This window comes from Nanorana parkeri, unplaced genomic scaffold, assembly GCF_000935625.1.
Source record: "Nanorana parkeri isolate BGI_ZX_2015 unplaced genomic scaffold, ASM93562v1 scaffold2584, whole genome shotgun sequence".
In the NCBI taxonomy this organism is placed as follows: Eukaryota; Metazoa; Chordata; class Amphibia; order Anura; family Dicroglossidae; genus Nanorana; species Nanorana parkeri.
The window spans coordinates 8680-29521 of NW_017308852.1; the positions used below are offsets into that span (position 1 = coordinate 8680).

Below are 20842 nucleotides of genomic sequence, written 5' to 3' on the forward strand. Positions count from 1 at the left end.
GGCAGTACCATGGGCATTAGGTGTCTTCAATCTTTTGTTCAAATCAGAGTTTATTATTCAGCTTGGACAGAACACCATGCAAGTCATTCCAAAACATAGGGAGCAATCCAGACCGGTTCTTCTCAATTACATTAGGTAAACTCAAGCGGTCGTAACCAGGTGGAGTTAAAAGGAGAAGAATCCACCAATGTGCTGACTATAGAAGGGAAGGAGCCTATGATATCAAAAGTAAATCTCATCCTAACAAGAACGACAGGAGAAAGAAAGACATACAAAATATCACGTTCCTGGTTGGAGACCAGATAGGCGAAGAGGCTCCCCTTGCGCCTCGTGTCCCTCACCCCTGGAGATGGAGACAGAAAATGAGTGGACAACGAGTAGAACGAGTGCCAATGGATGTGTATACACTGTGCTGGGTGACGGTCCAGGAGCAGGTCAGACAGAGCCGAGGTGAAGCCAAGCAGACGGCAGAGTACCAGAACAGGGTAGAGGAGGGGGCCTCCTTGCACCTCGTGTCCCTCACCCCTGGAGATGATGACAGAGAGTGAGTGGACGAGTAGCATGAGTGCCAATGGATGTGCGGACACTGTGTTGGGTGACAGTCTAGGAGCAGGTTAGACAGAGCAGAGGTCAAGCCGGGCAGACAGCAGAGTACCGGAACAGGTTAGGGGAGGAGGCCCCCTTGTGCCTCGTGTCCTTCACCCATGGAGATGGAGACTGAGTGAGTGGACAGAGAGTAGCATGAGTGCCAATGGATGTGCAGACACTGTGCTGGGTGACAGGCCAGACAGAGCCAATGTCAAGCCAGGCAGACAGCAGAGTACCAGAACAGGTTAGGGGAGGAGGCCCCCTTGTGCCTCGTGTCCCTCACCCCTGAAGATGGAGAGTAGCATGAGTGCCAATGGATGTGCGGACACTGTGCTGGGTGACAGTCCAGGAGCAGGCCAGACAGAGCCAATGTCAAGCTGGGTGGACAGCAGAGTACCATGACAGGAAGCAGAAGCATAGTCCGGGTAAGCCAATGGGTCAAACCAGCCGGGCAACAAAATACAAGAGCAGGTGGCAAAGGCAGAGTCCTGTGATCAAGAGGCGATCCGGGTCAAACACAAGGAACAGGCAGTCCGACAGAGGAACAGGTCACTGTCTGAAGACAATTCGGCAACTATGAGTAGGGATGGCTTGTTTACATAGGCCAATCCATTAGAGGGGAATACGTCCTATCCTGTGCACCGGACGTCGACTCGTCTTCCCGCACTTGTCATATTGGGTTACCCTACAAAACGGAAAACGTGACCACGCACAGAGACAGCCGTTGCCTTACACCATAGAGTAGGCGAGATGGAAGTAAAAAGTCCCAGTGTAGAAGAGAATCGTGTAAGGACCAGGGAAAGGGGGGAAGGGGGACACCATTCTACAGACCAACATAAAAACAATATATAAAAACAAAGATTTGTGTGAACAGATCCTTAGTAACTGGTGCCACGCCCCTAATTTAGTCGACAAGATACTGAAAATAAATCAGTGGGGGTTTAATGGCGCCATATGGCAAGTCCAATAAAACACAATCATTGATTACATTAAAAAAAAAAGTTTCACTTTTATTGAATACAAATAGTAAAGACAATTATTACACTTCTTAAAACTCAACCTTCCAAAAACTGAGCATGATATTTCCCCTTCCCCCAACTTTTCCCTTGAGATTGATAACACATCTATGCAGCCCTCCCCCCATGCCAAGGTCCTAGGGGGCATCCTGGGCTCGGACCTCAACTTTCCTCCCCACATCCAATCACTATCCAAATCCTGCCGCCTTCACCTTCGCAACATCTCCAAAATACGCCCCTTCCTCACCAATGACACCGCAAAACTACTCATACATCATGTCTCAAAGTATCGCCCTAACCGCCCCCTCCGCTCTTCCGTAGACCTCCTGCTTTTCAGCTCCCTCATAAACTCCTCCCATGCTCGCCTCCAGGACTTCACTAGAGTCTCTCCCATCCTCTGGAACTCTCTACCCCAACCTGTCCCTCTATCTATCACTCTGACTGCCTTCAGGTGTTCCCTAAAGACTCATCTCTTCAGGGAAACTTATCCCGCCTCAACCTAACCACTGAACCATCACGTTCTCAAACAATTCATCCCCACACAGCTCCTTCCTCATGCATCACTGGCCCCTCCCTTTTAGATTGTAAGCCCCCACAGGCACGGCCATCCTTACCATCTTGTCTTGTATTGTGATTGTAATGTCTTCCTTATATTGTAAAGCGCTGTGCAAACTGTTGGCGCTATATAAATCCTGTATAATAATGATTAAAATTGACAAGTGCAAACATGATTGAAAGATATAAGAGGTGAATGGAATATTATCATTCTTGGATACAATGATATTCCTCTATAGGCCACATTATTATTTTGTTGGCTTGACTGTTCTTTGCAGGAAGGGAAAAAAAGAAAAAAGTCCAAGACGTAATTGCCCAGGAGGACCCCCCTACCCAGAGCCAGCATGCGGGTGATGTTGCGGAGGGGAGAGATGAAGACGTTGCGTCTGTTGTGCTTGGATGTGATGTTCCCGAGACACCGGAAATCTCCAGCTCTGGTGTGTACTCTTATGTTCTACATTTTATTGCCCGTACAGGACGCAGTGTGATGATTTTCTTTTCCATTCCAGTGCAAATTACAGACCCAAGGCCTGACGCCCCCACCATTCGTACCCCCACCATTCGTACCTCCACCATTAGCTGACTAATGTTCTGGAGGTTTTGACTAAATTTACATTTTTTGCTAAAGCTTTGAGATCCCATTGTTGCCATTTTTGGGGGGGTTTTTTGTAGCCAAAACTTTAAAAAAATCCCCACAATTTTCCTGTGTAATGTCTCTTTTTTTCTTTATATGTAGATAATTGTAGGTTCGTTGCACCCAATACCATACCGTAAACATATTAAGGTCCAATAAAAAGGTGAAGTAGTGTTCCCATTTAGTCAGCAGGTTTGCCATAGGCCTCCTGCCATTTTGTTTCTGTCATAGAGTATTCCTTTGACTTTATCCTCCGGAGACTAGGTGATTCTCTGTACATTTTAATACGGTAAGAGCTCAGCCGACTATACTGGGCCCTCCTGTCCCGTCCCCCCCCTGCTGGCCCGGGACCGGCACAGCGGCTCTCTGCACTGAGATCGGAGGGAGGTCAGCATACGTCCTCCTCTGGCTGATCTCCCCTCCGATCTCTGAATGTGGAAGTGATGTGTATTACGTCCAGGGCCGGATTTACTCTCTCTGCTGCCCCAAGGCCAGGTCCTCAATGTGCCCCCCTACCCGCCAAACCTCCCCCCATGGAGAATGGCAGACCTGCAGGCTGCATACAAGTGATCTCGGTGACATCGCCGGGATCCCTTGTACAAAACCAAGCGGCGGCTTCCCCCGCTGTACATTTAGTTCTGCTTGCCCAAAGCAGGGCTAAATGTAGAAAACTACCCGCCTTGTGCCCGGAACTGCATGCCCTGGGCATCGAAGGAAAGGAATTTCACCCCCCTGCTACCCCTCTACTCCCTGCTGCCCCAAGACCGGGCCTTGCTTGGTCTTGTGGGAAATCCGGCCCCGATTACGTCACTTCCGCCTTCAGCTGCCAGAAGCTGGTGAAGCAGATCTGTGCTTCATCATCATCATCTTTGTGGGTTCCTATGTGACATTAGGGGTCTAATAGACCCCTGATGTCTTCATTAAGAGGTACTGATCTCCCTGTACAGAGCCGCTGTGCTAGTCCCGCACTGGGCATAGCGCAGCTCGGGATCGGCGGCAAGGGGAGGGCCGATTGCACACCCGCACGTATAATACAAGCAATCCGGCGGCTCTATAGCTGCCGGACACTTGTATGTAAACAGCTATTGCTGGCTGTTTACATTTTCAACAGATTTCCTGCTCGTGCGTGTCACCTAGGGGCGGGCATGAGCGAGGAGGGAGGAGACGTTTAAAAACACCCACCCGCATTCAAGAAGCCGTCGTTCCACTACAACTGCCAGACGGCAAGTGGTTATTGACCAAGGACAAATGTGGGTTACGTAGGTTGAGAACCAATGCTCTAGACAACCGCAACAAAGTTGTTATCTCACAGAACGTTCGTTCGTGCAAACAAACGGTTCGGTGTGTCACGTGATCACCTGTGTCTCCTCCCCCTTCCACAGATCCCGGCACCAGACCCTGCACACGGAGGATGGAAGCAGCTGCAGCACATGCTATGCACGTCTCCAACACCCTGGAAAGGGGAAGTTATTGGCAGAGCAAGCAAAGAGCCACTCCCATGTCTTTCGAAGAGATGGTGGTAATGGTTAAAATCCTGGAGAAGGAAGATTATGATGGCAGACTTGCAATATATGAGAAGCCCATCCTCAGGAAGGACGTGATCTTGGAAAAAGTCATGGACGTCTTGCAGCAAAACTTTGCCGTGCAGAGAACGAAAGATCAGCTGAGGAAACGTTGGTCGGACCTGAAGTTACGTGAGGAGGACCAGCTGAAAAGGATACTAAAGGTCATCCAAATGAGTAAGTTGCTTATTCCTGCGTCCGGGAAGCATGCACTGACTTTGCTTTTCATGATGTCCCAGCATTGTAATTGTAGACAGTAATTCCTCCATAGATTCTTTATTTGGGTTCTCTGCCGGGCAGAGAGCAGAGTACTGGAACAAGATAGGGGAGGAGGCTACCCTTGCACCTCATGTCCCTCACCCCTGGAGACGGAGAGTGAGTGGACAGAGTCGAGGTCAAGCCAGGCAGATAGAGTACTGGGATAGGAGAGGAGGCTCCCCTTGCACCTAGTGTCCCTCACCCCTAGAGATGGAGACCGAGTGAGTGGACAGAGAGTCGAGGTCAAGCCAGGCAGACCGCAGAGTACTGGAACAGGATAGAGGAGGCTCCCCTTGCACCTCGTGTCCCTCACCCCTGGAGGTGGAGAGTGAGTGGCACGAGTGCCAATGGAGGTGTAGACACCGTTCTGGGTGGCAGTCAAGGAGCAGGTCAGACAGAGCCCAGGTCAAGCCAGGCAGACAGCAGAATACTGGAACAGGAAGCAGAAGCCTAGTCAAGGCAAGCCAATGGGTCAAACCAGCCGGGCAACCGTACAAGAGCAGGTGGCAAAGACAGAGTCCAGTAAACAGGCCGAGCTCAGGAGGCAGGCTGCGATCAAGAGATCCGGGGCAAACGCAGAGAGCAGGCAATCCGACGGAGTAACAGGAGCACAGGTCAGTAGCTGGAGACCATCGGAAAGCTGATGCCAGAATCGAACGTTCGTGCAAAAATCTAGCCGTGTATTCGCTACTTAAGATGTGGCCAAAAAACCCAAATTCTAAGGCCCCAAACTAGAGGAATGTTACCCAGCAGGAAACTGAGGCAATGAAAGTGGGCCAGGAATTGTGGAGAGGAGAAAAGGATCTTGTGATTCCAGCCAGCATCTCAAAGTAGCTAATGTGAGAGGAGGACCCCCTCTGAATATCCGTTGTAGGCATCTCCGGAGCTAATCTGAGGGGAGGACCCCCTCTGAATATCCGCAGTAGGCATCTCCGGAGCTAATGTGAGAGGAGAACCCCCCCTCTGAATATCCGTTGTAGGCATTTCCGGAGCTAATGTGAGAGGAGGAGCCCTTCTGAATATCCGCTGTAGGCATCTCCGGAGCTAATGTGAGAGGAGGACCCCCTCTGAATATCCGTTGTAGGCATCTCCGGAGCTAATCTGAGGGGAGGACCCCCTCTGAATATCCGCAGTAGGCATCTCCGGAGCTAATGTGAGAGGAGAACCCCCCCCTCTGAATATCCGTTGTAGGCATTTCCGGAGCTAATGTGAGAGGAGGAGCCCCTCTGAATATCCGCTGTATAGGTCCGCTTCATGTAATAGGTGAATGGAATATTTGCATTCATGGCTACAATGATATTCCTCGACAGGCCACATTATTATTTTGTTGGCTTGACTGTTCTTTATTTTTTATTTTTTTTGCAGGAAGGGAAAAAAAGAAAAATGTCCAAGACGAGATTGCCCAGGAGGACCCCTGTACCCAGAGCCAGCATGCGGGTGACGTCGCTGAGGGGACGGATCAAGACGTTGCGTCTGTTTCACTTGGATGTGACGTTCCTGGATCACCCGAAATCTCCAGCTCTGGTATGTACTCTTTATTTTCAACATTTTATTCCCCGTACAGGACGCAGTAAGATAAATTTTTTTTTTTCCTTTTCTATTCCAGTGCAAGTAACAGACCCAAGGCCTGACGCCTCCGCCATCAGTAGCGTCATGGCACACCTTATGCGGTGCCGCCGCGACATAGACGGCATGCAAACACAACTCACGGAGCTGCAGGGCACGCTGACTAATGTCCTGGAGGTTTTGGCTAAACTTTAATTTTTTATTTTTTTTTCCTTTTTGTTAAAGCTTCGAGTTGCCATTTGTTGGCATTTTTGTTTTTATAGTCAAAAATACAAAAAATCTCATTTAAAAAAAAATAAATTAAAAATGTTTATTTAGCATCTTCCTGTGTACATGCGTCCTTCTTTATATATAATTGTATGTTTGTTGCATCTGATGCCAGTCGTCGCTGGAGAATTGGAGAGGGGGGGAATCCCTGCAGGGAGATGATCGAGAAGTGAGCGAGCGAAGGTACAGTATGTGTTCAGCACGCACACGAGTGGGGAAACTGCTAGAAATATAAACAGTCAGCGATGCCTGTTTACATCCAAGCGATCTGACGCCCGATCACTTGTACTAGCTGCGGGAGTGCGCCCCCAGCCCCCGGTACCTCCGTGGCTGCCGATCCCGAGATCTGGTGCGGCTGGGATCGGCACGGTGACTGTCGCACGAGATCAAAGGGAGATCAGTACACGATCTAACGCTGAGCTCCTCTCTGGTCCCCGAATGCAGGAAGCGATCTGCACTATATTGCCAAAAGTATTGGATTCAGGTGTTCCGTGACATTTCCTGGCTACTAAATATTGCGCAGTCACCTGTTACTGGGATTATAACAAAGTAGAAGCAACTGGGAACAACAGCAACTCAGCCAGGAAGTGGTAGGCCACGTCACATGACAGAGCGGGGTCAGCGCACGCTGAAGCGCACAGTGCGCAGAAGTCGCCAACTGTCTGCAGAGTCAATAGCTACAGACCTCCAAACTCCATGTGGCCTTCAGATTGGCACAACAACAGTGCGTAGAGAGCTTCATGTAATGGGTTTCCATGGCCGAGCAGCTGCACCCGAGCCTTACATCACCGCGTGCAATGCAAAGCGTGGGATGCCGCGGTGTAAAGCACGCCGCCACTGGACTCTAGAGAAGGGGAGACGTGTTCTCTGGAGTGACCAATCACGCTTCTCTGTCTGGCAATCCGATGGACGTGTCTGGGTTTGGCGGTTGCCAGGAGAACGGTACTTGCCTGACTGCATTGTGCCAAGTGTAAAGTTTTGGTAAAGGAGGGATTATGGGGGGGGGGTTGTTCGGGGGTTGGGCTCCGCCCCTTAGTTCCAGTGAAGGGAACTCTTAAGGCATCAGCATACCAAGACATTCTGGACAATTTCACGCTCCCAACTTTGTGGGAGGAGTTTGGGGACGGCCCCTTCCTGTTCCAACATGACTGCGCACCAGTGCACAAAGCAAGGTCCATAAAGACATGGATGGGGGAGTTTGGGGTGGAGGAATGTGACTGGCCGCACAGAGTCCTGACCTCAACCCCATAGAACACCTTTGGGATGAATTAGAGCGGAGACTGCAAGTCCGGCATTCTCCCCCCAACATCAGCACCTGACCTCACAAATGGTCCAACATAAACCTTGTGGACGCCTTCCCAGAAGAGGCGGAGCCAACCCAATACTGAACCCTACGGACTAAGACTGGGATGCTACTAAAGTTCATGTGTGTGTAAAGGCCGGCGTCCCAATACTTTTGGTAATATAGTGTATCTGCTCATCAGAGCCACTATCTAAGCTCAGGTCAGTTCCTGAGTAACCAGGTGACCCCCCTAATGGTTCCCCAAAATAAACAGGCAGCTCATGTGTCTATAGTGTTCTGTGAGCTCTCAGCCTTTTCACCCAACAGGAGAAAGAGAGGCAGAGAGAGCCCTGAGCCTTATTCTATAGTTGCAGTGTCACTAGGGCCCAAGGTTGGGGGACCCACTGGAGATGATATGGCTGTGTAAATTTTTTTTTTTTATTGATTTGGCTGTCATAAGGTCCCGCTCTTGCTGGGGACCACTGCGCCACCTGTTTACAGTGACCCTCTGCATTTGCTCCTGCTGCCCTGATGAGAACAACCATAAGTGATATGTAAATATATAATAGTAATAGTGTGTGACTGTGGGGGAGACATTAGAGTGTAAGCTCCTCTGGTGCAGAGACTGATGTGACTGACTCAGTGTTCTCTGTACAGCGCTAAGGGCCCTTTTGTTCCTCAGGTCCACCACTGGGTTTGTGTACAGATGAGACTAATAATGAGGTCCGGCTATCAGGTCAGATGAGGACCCTCCGAGCTCCAGCACCCCAATGGAGATGTTTCCTCCATACAGTTTGTTTATTATTTAGTTTCACATTTATAAATATATTAAAAACTATTAAATTGTTTTTCATTTTATTTGTTATTGTCTGGATTTTATGTGAGGTATAATCTGTGTGTAGTCATGGATGTAACGTAATAGAGGAATAGACCACAAGGCAGCGAGCACAATGATGAAACATAACGGGGACTGTAGTATCTATATTCAACACAAGGTGGTGATCTCACATGGTAGACACCTACAGGAAGTGATGCAAGGTACAGACAGGAAATTATGTTGACGTAGAAACAGGAAGTGATGTTGATATAGACACAGGAAGTGATGTAAGGTAGAGACAGGAAGTGATGTAGAAGTACAAACAGGAAGTGATGTAGACGTACAAACAGGAAGTGATGTAGGTGTATACACAGGAAGTGCTGTAGGAGTGGAATGTGAGTTGGAAGCATGGGTAATGGTGGACAGTGTCCATAATCTCAGAACTATCCCACAAGATCTGACACTCTAAGCAATTCAGCATTTGTCTAAAGAGAGTCTTCTTTAGATCATGTGACTGTTTGATTTCTAAAATACAGATCAGGAGGATTCTGGGAAGTCTGCATTGATAATTGTTACCTGCTCCCTTCAAACAGGATTACAGGATAGTGACCAATATATCTTGTGAGCCATTAACACTCAGCAAGTGTCTTCAGCAGACATCACCCATCACAGAGCCTCCACCTCGCCGCCTGACAACAGAGGCAAACCGTGATAAAATATTCTAGAGGTTTCCAGTATTCAGAAGGACACCGGGATCTCTACAAGGACGTTGTGATGGAGAATGAGCCGCCCCTCACATCACCGGGTAAGAGGAGAGAGCAGTACGGAGGCTCCACCTAGATCCCCCATCATCTGATACACACATAGAAACAATGTATTCAGTCAGTGTGTGTGTTTCCTACAGATGGATCCAGTAAGAGGAACCCACCAGAGAGATGTCCCCGTCCTCTGTATTCCCGGGATTCCACACAGGAAGATCTCGCCATCCCTCACCATGATCAGGTAGGTGTGACTCGGTGTATAGAACACAGAAGTGATTCTGAACTGTGTGAGACAACATTCCTTTATGTATTCCATTAGTTTCATGTTTCTCGGCCTTTTGGCTAAGATCCAGTGTAGTATCTGTTCTTATCAGTTTTCGGTGGGGAAAAGAACCGTCCTTTCGGGGGGGATGGTTACTTCCCAGATAGCAAGGATAACTTGCTGCAAACTTGTGTCAGGGTGAAATTGTCATTTTTGTTAACTTGCTGCACACATTCCTGGCAAGTTGTAGACTTGCAGAACACTCGCAGCACAAGTTCTAGGCGACACTTTTTGAATTTGTAGCAAATTTGCTCGGCAAGTCTACAGCAAGAGTCCTGCAGGTCTTAGCAAGAGCTCTGCAAGCTCGCTGGTCTGGAGACTTGCAATGCAGACTTGATGTAATTGTGCAACAAAATTGTGAAGCTTGGCAAGTCTGCAATAGTTTAGCAAGTCACAATTTCTTGCTATCTGGGTTCGTACTCGCTGGAGTGAAGGCTGTGTTTGGGAGGCTCCTCACCGGCGAGGGGGCTTCCCGTCACAATGGCCTCCTGACTGAACGAATGCTTGCTTGGTCTGGCCGGAGGGTTCGGGGGCGGCAGAGACCCGTGGTGCTGTGCCCCCTGGGGGTGTTGCGTCCCAGGGGTGCTCAGGAAATCACTAGGGTGTGGGACCCAACATGTGATTCACTGTGCACATGAAAATAGCAAAAGGTTTTCCTGGCACACTCACAAGCTAGCATGTAAAAAAACTTGTCTCACACTAAGGTTAAAAACAGAGGTTTGGATACACGTCTTCTGCAGAAAATGTGAGAGCGCACAGCCGCGCCAAGGCACCTCTTATAGTGCGGTCCTAACTCTTAAATATCGGAGTCTCCATCTTGGAGCACATGGGGCAGAAGATAAAATTGGGTGCAGGTTTGTCAGGAGGAAGGCCAACCCCCCTAAAGGCACAGAGACGCACAAGTGATCCCGCACATCCCAATGGCAGCTGAGACCCCCCCATGCATCACTGCACCAAAACAGTCAAGCAAAACAGATGACAAACGCACTCATCAATTCGTCACCAGCTTTACAGTAAGGTGCACACGGAATGGGCTTTAAACAGTAAAATAGCAAAAAGTTTTCCTTTTTGCTATTTTACTGTTTAAAGACCATTTTGTGTGCACCTTACTGTAAAGCTGGTGACGAATTGATGAGTGCGTTTGTCATCTGTTTTGCGTCACTGTGCACATGGACACGGCACCTACTGCATTTTCTGCACAACGCCGCTTAGACAGGCCTTATGGCTAGTCTGGGGCAATATTTTTGCATCTGGATGCAGCCTGGCGAGATCTGTATTTAGCTCTGGTGACATCTGTATTTAGCTCTGGTGACATCTGTATTTAGCTCTGGTGACATCTGCATTTAGCTCTGGTGACATCTGCATTTAGCTCTGGTGACATCTGCATTTAGCTCTGGTGACATCTGCATTTAGCTCTGGTGACATCTGCATTTAGCTCTGGTGACATCTGCATTTAGCTCTGGTGACATCTGCATTTAGCTCTGGTGACATCTGCATTTAGCTCTGGTGACATCTGCATTTAGCTCTGGTGGGATCTGCATTTAGCTCTGGTGGGATCTGCATTTAGCTCTGGTGGGATCTGCATTTAGCTCTGGTGGGATCTGCATTTAGCTCTGGTGGGATCTGCATTTAGCTCTGGTGGGATCTGCATTTAGCTCTGGTGGGATCTGCATTTAGCTCTGGTGGGATCTGCATTTAGCTCTGGTGGGATCTGCATTTAGCTCCGGTGGGATCTGCATTTAGCTCCGGTGGGATCTGCATTTAGCTCCGGTGGGATCTGCATTTAGCTCCGGTGGGATCTGCATTTAGCTCCGGTGGGATCTGCATTTAGCTCCGGTGGGATCTGCATTTAGCTCCGGTGGGATCTGCATTTAGCTCCGGTGGGATCTGCATTTAGCTCCGGTGGGATCTGCATTTAGCTCCGGTGGGATCTGCATTTAGCTCCGGTGGGATCTGCATTTAGCTCCGGTGGGATCTGCATTTAGCTCCGGTGGGATCTGCATTTAGCTCTACTGACATCTGTACACAGCCTGGTGAGATATGTACTTGGCTCTTGTGACAGCTGTATTTCACTCTGGTGACATCTGTACACAACCTGGTGACATCTGTATTTAGCTCTGGACGCAGCCTGGTGAGAAACTGCCCTAAAATCATTAGTCTGTATTGTTTTACAAAAAATGTCACATGTCCCTTTTAAGAAAAAGTATCGATAATTGGTATCTGCAATTACCTGAGGCAAAGTACTTGTACTTGGTCTTGGTGGGATCTGCTCTGGCGACATCTGTATTTAGCTCTGGTGATATCTGTATTTAGCTCTGGTGACATCTGTATTTGGCTCTGGTGAGCTCTATACTCGGCTCTTGTGACATCTGTGTTCAGCTCTGGTAGGATCTGTGTCCAGCTCTGGTGGGATCTGTGTCCAGCTCTGGTGGGATCTGTGTCCAGCTCTGGTGGGATCTGTGTCCAGCTCTGGTGGGATCTGTGTCCAGCTCTGGTGGGATCTGTGTCCAGCTCTGGTGGGATCTGTGTCCAGCTCTGGTGGGATCTGTGTCCAGCTCTGGTGGGATCTGTGTCCAGCTCTGGTGGGATCTGTGTCCAGCTCTGGTGGGATCTGTGTCCAGCTCTGGTGGGATCTGTGTCCAGCTCTGGTGGGATCTGTGTCCAGCTCTGGTGGGATCTGTGTCCAGCTCTGGTGGGATCTGTGTCCAGCTCTGGTGGGATCTGTGTCCAGCTCTGGTGGGATCTGTGTCCAGCTCTGGTGGGATCTGTGTCCAGCTCTGGTGGGATCTGTGTCCAGCTCTGGTGGGATCTGTGTCCAGCTCTGGTGGGATCTGTGTCCAGCTCTGGTGGGATCTGTGTCCAGCTCTGGTGGGATCTGTGTCCAGCTCTGGTGGGATCTGTGTCCAGCTCTGGTGGGATCTGTGTCCAGCTCTGGTGGGATCTGTGTCCAGCTCTGGTGGGATCTGTGTCCAGCTCTGGTGGGATCTGTGTCCAGCTCTGGTGGGATCTGTGTCCAGCTCTGGTGGGATCTGTGTCCAGCTCTGGTGGGATCTGTGTCCAGCTCTGGTGGGATCTGTGTCCAGCTCTGGTGGGATCTGTGTCCAGCTCTGGTGGGATCTGTGTCCAGCTCTGGTGGGATCTGTGAATCTGTATTTAGCTCTGGTGATATCTGTATTTAGCTCTGGTGACATCTGTATTTGGCTCTGGTGAGCTCTATACTCGGCTCTGGTGGGATCTGTGTCCAGCTCTGGTGGGATCTGTGTCCAGCTCTGGTGGGATCTGTGTCCAGCTCTGGTGGGATCTGTACACAGCATGGTGGGATCTGTATGTAACCCTGGTGAGAAACTGCCCTAAAATCATCTGTATTGTTTTACAAAAAATGTCACATGTCCCTTTTTAAGAAAAACTATCGGTAATTGGTATCTGCAATTAACGGAGGGAAAGTACTTGTACTTGGCCTTGAAAAAGTGGTATCGTGACATCCCTAGTATTAATGAATGAATGAAGGGCTGCATTCACTTATGTCCTTGGTATCAGCTTTATGAGATGTTTTCTATTATTTTTGGGTTTAGGGTGAAGAACGGAACAATATAAAAGCTGAGGTTAAAGAGGAAGAAGTGGAGACGTATGTGGGGGGTGACCGGCCATCCACGGAGGAGGTCGGGATGATGATGATGAAAAGTGATCAGGATGACATTTCTCTACCGATCAACACAAGTAAGTAACAGACACTATGGAGGGAACAGGTCGCAGTTCTATGTCACTTCTGAGTAGAAGGTGTGACGTTTAAGGGATCATGTTGGAGAATTATCAGATCTTCACATCATCAGATAAGATCAGACTGAATTATAAAACGTGGACCATCAAAGTTGGGAAGAAGATCCCCCCAAAAGAAGTCATCTCTCCTATTGTACGATGAAGGGGTCGTCATCTCCTGATTAGTGTTTAGGATGGTTGGGGGTAATTTACAGCAAACAACCTCTCATCAAATGTTGGGTCCATTGTCATGGAGGAATAATACAAATAAAATGAATGAAAAAAAAAAAATACAAAACCGCAGTTGATCCCGATAAACCCTGGATGGAGAAATGTAACCAACAAATGAGGAGGAGATACTGTACACCATATGAAGGTCCATCTCCATTCCCCAATATAACGTCATGTGACCAACAAATGAGGAGGAGATACTGTACACCATAAGAAGGTCCGTCTCCATCCCCCCATAGCGGTCATTAATGAACAGTACAATGGTCTCCAGGGGGTCAGAGGCGTTTTGGGGGGTTCTGTCTCCTTTATCTGGTTGGTTTTCATATTTTGGTGTTACAATTGGACCCAATTCCATGCCAGAGCTCTGTGATGACTTCTAGACCAACATACATGACTCTGATTAGTGACGTGTGTAATAATTTCTCTCCAGCAGATGGATGTGATGTCAGGAATACCTCGGAGAGACATCTTATATTATCTGCTGATTGTAAGTCAGAAGATAATGTCATCACACAGGATTCTCCAGGAGTGAATCCAAACACACAAAATATATATCACAGACCTCACTGTTTGGAGACATCAATGGATCCCTCTGATCAGGGTGAATCTTCTGATCATTCACATACTATGACTGGAAATATCCATCTAAGATCTCACGCTGCAAGAGATCCATCTAATCCAGAGGAATCCTCCTCCCCCCATGAAGGAGATCACAGAGGTGAGGAGCCATTCTCATGTTCAGTGTGCGGGAAATCTTTCACTGAAAACAAAACCCTTCTCAGACACCAGAAAATTCACACAGGTAAACGTGCTTATCCATGTTCAGAGTGCGGGAAATCATTTTTTAATAACGGAGACCTTGTTGACCACCAGAGAATTCACACAGCTGTGCGTCCTTATTCATGTTCAGAGTGCGGGAAATCTTTCACTAAAAACAGAAAGCTTATTAAACACCAGAGAATTCACACAAGTGAACGTCCTTATCCATGTTCAGTGTGCGGGAAATCTTTCATTAAAAACACAAGCCTTCTTAGACACCAGAAAATTCACACAGGTGAACGTCCTCATGCATGTTCAGAGTGCGGGAAATCATTTCTTACTAAAGGAATCCTTGTTATACATCAGAGAATACACACGGGTGAGCGTCCTTATTCATGTTCAGAGTGTAAAAAATGTTTCCCTGAAAAAGGAACCCTTCTTAGTCACCAGAGAATTCACACAGGTGAACGTCCTTATTCATGTTCAGAGTGCGGGAAATCATTCATTCATAAAGGAGAACTTGTTAAACACCGGAGAAGTCACACGGGTGAGCGTCCTTATTCATGTTCAGAGTGTAAAAAATGTTTCTCTGAAAAAGGAGACCTTGTTAGACACCAGAGAATTCACACAGGTGAACGTCCCTTTCCATGTTCAGAGTGCGGGAAATCTTTCACAGTGAAAGGATCCCTTGTTAAGCACCAAAGAATTCACACTGGTGAGCGTCCTTATTCATGTTTAGAGTGCTGGAAATCTTTCACAGTGAAAGGAGACCTTGTGAAGCACCAAAGAATTCACACTGGTGAGCGTCCTTATTCATGTTCAGAGTGCTGGAAATCTTTCACAGTGAAAGGATCCCTTGTTAAGCACCAAAGAATTCACACTGGTGAGCGCCCTTATTCATGTTCAGAGTGCGGGAAATCTTTCATTCATAAAAAAAACTTGGGTGTACACAAGAGAATTCACACGGGTGAACGTCCTTATTCATGTTCAGAATGCGGGAAATCTTTCACTCAGAAAGGACACCTTGTTATGCACCAGAGAATTCACACGGGTGAACGTCCTTATTCATGTTCAGAGTGCGGGAAATCCTTCCCTGAGAAATATAATCTTCTTAAACACCAGAGAAGTCACACTACGCAGCGTCCTCACTGCATTCCGACTCGGGAAATGTCTAATTAGACTTCATTTATCTGTAACACTTCAGAGAGGAAGTTCCTGCTGATTCTGATGACAAATGTACGATGGTTTTTATCAGGTGGAACTGTTTAGTCCATAGAACAACTGGAGGAAATGAAAACACTCGGACTCATCACATGGGTGCAGAGGCCTGTACAGAGAGATGAATGAGTTTATGCACTTGGGTGGCCCCCAGGAGTTTCCAGGTGCTTTCCTTCAGCCACAGGCAACAGTTACGTTCACACGCTTTTATATAAAGGAACAGGCAAAGAAATTAACACCGATACTCGAAATACACTTGAGATAGCTACGGAGTGAAACAACAAATAGATCCAATAATGTGATGAAGTGCTACATCCCAAATACACACATTATGAGGGACCCGTACGTCCCCAAGTATATATGGAACAATATATGTGACACTTGAATCATAGCAAACTGCCCACTGCCACTAAGATGCAGGCCAGGCAAGGAGCACTAAACCAAAACTAAGAGAATAGGAAAAAGAAAAGGAGAATATGTAGAAAACCGAGAAGAAGGAAACTGAATAGAAGGAAGAGAGATAAAAGGGGAGAGGGAGAGCCGCCTTCCACAGATGAGAGGGAAGAAAGGGGACAGAGGAAGCCAGGAACACGAAAGGTCCAGAACACATCCAAGGGGGGTAAACCCTCAAATAGGGAGATAGCACGCAGCACCAACCAGCCCAATACAGATCAGGAAACTAGAGAGTTCAGGAATCCATAATAAAGGAGGCCGGCAAGGAGGCGACAATCCAAGGAGTCCATGTCTTCTTATATGTAGAGAAACTTTATGTCTAGCAGTAAGCTTCTCATAGAACATGACCGGAGACACCAGAGCTTTCACACTGGCAGAGGAGAGAGACAGAGATTTCCAGGCCCAAGCCAGTCCTCTCCTGGCCATTGTAAGTGTGTGTGTTACCGGTCTATATTGTGTAAGTGTACAAACCTCAGGCATCGTATTCAGTAGAGTCTCAGAGGGATCATTACAGAAGGAGGTGTAACATACTTACTTCTCCACCATCCGGTTCCGGGTTTGTAGGGAGGAAATTCCAAGTTGGAAAGAAGTGAACAGAACCCCCCTCCCTCCCCCACATTCCGCCATCACTTCTGTCACTAATGTAAAACAATGCAGACTTCGGTAACTGACAGAAGGAGCTGAGAAGAGCCTCACAGCCAATCAAGAGTCCATGCTTCACATCACCTCCACTGTCATTTCCTCCACAGTAACCAATCACAGGGCGGGATCAGAGTCACCGGGCAGATTCTGCTCTCCACAGAGATTTACCTCAGATTTCACACCTCCTCCACTGTCATTGGCTGCACGCCCTCCATAGTAACCTATCACAGGGCGGGATCAGAGTCACCGGGCAGATTCTGCTCTCCACAAAGATTTACCTCAGACCTGACCACAGACACCCCCTATTATTATACATTTATATAGCTCTGACATATACCGCAGTGCTGTACAGAGATCACTGAGCCAGTCACATCAGTCTCTGTACAGAGGAGCTTACACTTGAATGTCCCCCCACCGTCGTATACATTTATATAACTGACATATACCGCAGTAATGTACAGAGAACACTGGGCCAGTCACATAGTTTGTTAACGTGGAGAGACATTAGAGTGTAAGCTCTTCTGTACAGAGACTGATGTGACTGGCTAGTGTTCTCTGTACACCACTGCAGTATATGTCAGTGATATATATATATATGTATAATAATAGGGGGGTCTGTGTGGGGACATTAGAGTGTAAGCTCCTCTGTACAGAGACTGATGTGACTGGCTCTGTGTGTAGTCATGGATGTAACGTAATAGAGGAATAGACCACAAGGCAGCGAGCACAATGATGAAACATAACGGAGACTGCAGTATTTATATTGAACACAAGGTGGCGATCTCAGTGGTAGCCACCTACAGGAAGTGATGTAAGGTACAGGCAGGATGTGATACAAGGTACAGAAAGGAAATTATGTAGACGTAGAAACAGGAAGTGATGTCGGTATTTATACACAGGAAGTGATGGAGGTGTGAAGCATAAGTTGGAGGTATGGGGACTGCAGGACAGTGTCCAAAGCATGCCGCTCCGTCACCGTCTCCTCACGTCCTCTCATCTTCCCCTCAATCTGACTCTGTTTCCGGCCGTCTCATGCCGCTCAGTCCCCCGGCTCCGCCCTTCCTCTCACATCTCCGCCCCCATCTCCCTCTTTCTCCACCCCCTGCCGCTCCGTCCCCCTTCTCCTCCTGCTCGCTCGCCGATTTCTCCCCGTCGCCTGCCTTAATGTTTTGGGGCCTGAACCTGGGCTCACGTGCCAGCAGAAAGGGCCTCGCGTGCCCTCCCTGGCACGCGTGCCATAGGTTCGCCACCACTGACCTAGATCCTCCATCATCTGATACACACATAGAAACAATGTATTCAGTCAGTGTGTGTGTTTCCTACAGATGGATCCAGTAAGAGGAACCCACCAGAGAGATGTCCCCGCCCTCTGTATTCCCGGGATTCCACACAGGAAGATCTCACCATCTCACATAAGGTGAAATAGAGAAATAATCGATAATAGGGGATAGATTTTGGCACGTCCCGAATCATTGTTTTATTTCATCTGATCTCATTGTTCCCAATATTCAGGGTATAAACCAGAGTGAGTGTGATAATGATGTTAAAGAAGAGATAAAAGAGGAGGAGAAGATTATGATGGAACCGTACAGTGACACAAACCCACCAGAGAGATGTCCTCATCCTCTGTATTCCCGGGATTCCACACAGGAAGATCAGAACATCCCTCACCATGATCAGGTAAGTGGGACTCGGTGTGTAGAAAACAAGTGATTCTGAACTTTGTGACGCAACATTATTTTATGTAGTCCATTGGTTTCATGTTTGCTTTACTCCATTTCATCTTCCCCTTGGAGAACCTCCCACTTTTATTGCTTTCTATAAAGACTGGATCTATGTCTTTTATATGGAGACTACAGGAGGCCGATACCAAGTCACATTCAGGTACTTACACTATAAACACATTTAATGTTGTAATAATGAATGAAGAGCTGCATTCCTTTGGGTTTAGGGTGAAGAACGGAACAATATAAAATCTGAGGTTAAAGTGGAAGAAGTGGAGACGTATGTGGGGGGTGACCGGCCGTCCACAGAGGAGGTTGGGATGATGATGATGAAAAGTGATCAGGATGACATTCCTCTACCGATCAACACAAGTAAGTAACAGACACTATGGAGGGAACAGGTCACAGTTCTATGTCACTTCTGAGTATCTCCATATGAAGGAAATGTAGCAGGAAGGTGGGGGCTGTGGTGATGTGATTGGAGAAGGAGGGGCTGCGGAGATGTGATTGGAGAAGGAGGGGCTGCGGACATGTGATTGGACAAGATGGGACTGAGGACATGTGATTGGACAAGAGGGGACTGAGGACATGTGATTGGAGAAGGAGGGGCGGCTGCAGAGATGGGAAGGGACCATGATTTGAGAGGGCTGGGGAAAGGTGATGGGAGGTGCAGGAAATATGTGATGGAAGGGGTGTTGGAGTTTGGGGAGAGGTGCAGGGTGGACCGTGGTGATGGGAGAGTCCAGGGGGCATATGAAGATAGTGGAAAGAACAGAGGGCATGAGAGAGATGGGGGAGAAAACAGGCATATCTCCTAAACCTACAGGGGTCATTTATAGGTTTAAGAGATATGTGTCTTCGATCTATAGAAAATAAAAATTAACCCCTCCCCATTTAAGTGTAATAATTATCTAAAATGCTTTAACATACATCCTAATATTTAGGAAAATCTACTGCTATTTTTAAAGGAGAACTCTGGGGTCAGGGCTTTTCCCCATAGTTCTCCTCAGGGTAACGGGAGGACACAAACTAGCGTCCTCCCGTCACCCAAAGCTCAGTATACCGCGAGCTACAGCTCCCAATATACTGAGACGCCGCAGCCAGAGCGGATCCCAACATCGATGTCGAGATCCGTCCAGCTGCGTCAGTGACAGCTGGCTCTGCCTATCTAGAGGCAGAGCCAGCTGTACCCGCCCCCTCCCCCGTCCGTTCCGCCAGTCAGCGCTGGCAGATCGGAGCGGGGAGTCCAGCCCCTCCCCCTGTCACGACTGTACTATAAATAACGGGGTATATGAGTGTGTGCATGCATGAGTAAATGACTTTGCATTTTTGTATGTATGTATGTGTGTACATATGAGTGTATGTATACGTGCATATGTAAGATGGGGCCTCATGTTTAAGTTTCGCCTTAGGCCTCACAAAGTCTAGAGCCGCATCTGGCAGTGAGGACCCAGCAAACAGAACACACACCGGAACAACTGAAGACAGAAGCGGTAAGGGGGGGGGATGTGTAGTCCTCTATAGCCTGTGCCATTCTGCATTGCTGTAAATATTAGGGATGCACCGATATATCGGCCGCCAAAACATATCGGCCGAAAATGGCACTTTTGGCTAGATGCTGAAAGTGCCATTTTTTACAGCAACGCATCCCTGCTTTCTTTCCTCCCCGCCGGGCGCTGCTCTGTGTCCCAGCGGGGTGGACAGAAAGTGTGACAGCCGGCCGAGCGTTGCGGGAGGAGAGCACTCTGTTTGTGGGGGGTTTTTTTGGGAGGGGGCCCAAAAAAATTTCTTGCACCAGGGCCCTTCGTTCCTTAGTTCCGCCACTGCCCGCGATTGTATGATAATCGGCAGGTGTATGGGCAGCGTGCGACCGCTTCTACTGTAAGGTCGTACGACTTTCGTCTGCCAAGCACGCTGGAAAACCTGCCGGAAATCGTACGATTTTTGGCGGGTAGGTGACGTGGTCGGAAGACGAATGCCGCACGGGGCGGTGTGCGCAAGCGCACACTGCCCGCTCAGCACTGCAATCATCAGAAGCCCGCCCCTCAGCGGGGAGGGCTTGCGATGATCGCAAATACGATCGGCCTGTCCAAGATGGGCAGATCGTACGAGATTTTAATGTTTAATGACCTCACAACTATCGCATAACGAAAGTGGTGCGATGGTTGTAAGGTGTATGGGCAGCTTAAAGCACAATAATACACTGCTCAACAACGTTACACCACCAGCCCCCTCACCTGTTTACGTCTTTGCAGAGAGGAGGCTGTGAGCAGGATCTATCCCTGGTTTATCTGTGAGTGATTACAGAGGTCTGCAGCAGCCCTCACTATCTCCCCCAGATAACCATACATCGATCCTGCTCACATACATTCTTTCTTTCGGTCAGAGCTCCGGCCGAAGGAAGCCGGAGCTGACAGGAGCTGCTCTGCGG

The 20842-nt window shown here is 48.3% G+C and overlaps 2 protein-coding genes across 2 annotated transcripts in view; both read left to right on the plus strand.

The window, feature by feature from the left end:
• The window catches only part of LOC108801960, a 10188-nt gene extending 4931 nt beyond the window's left edge, over positions 1–5257 (plus strand). The window contains exons 2-3 of the mRNA XM_018573864.1: positions 4176–4598; positions 4992–5257. Of these exons, the coding sequence (XP_018429366.1) occupies positions 4205–4598; positions 4992–5257 (660 nt within the window). The 5' untranslated portion in view covers positions 4176–4204. The remainder of the gene's footprint in view (positions 1–4175; positions 4599–4991) is intronic.
• A 4282-nt stretch (positions 5258–9539) lies between these two features.
• LOC108801961 overlaps positions 9540–20842 on the plus strand; it is a 104615-nt gene continuing 93312 nt past the window's right edge. Inside the window, exons 1-2 of the mRNA XM_018573865.1 lie at positions 9540–9547; positions 14281–15500. Of these exons, the coding sequence (XP_018429367.1) occupies positions 9540–9547; positions 14281–15500 (1228 nt within the window). The remainder of the gene's footprint in view (positions 9548–14280; positions 15501–20842) is intronic.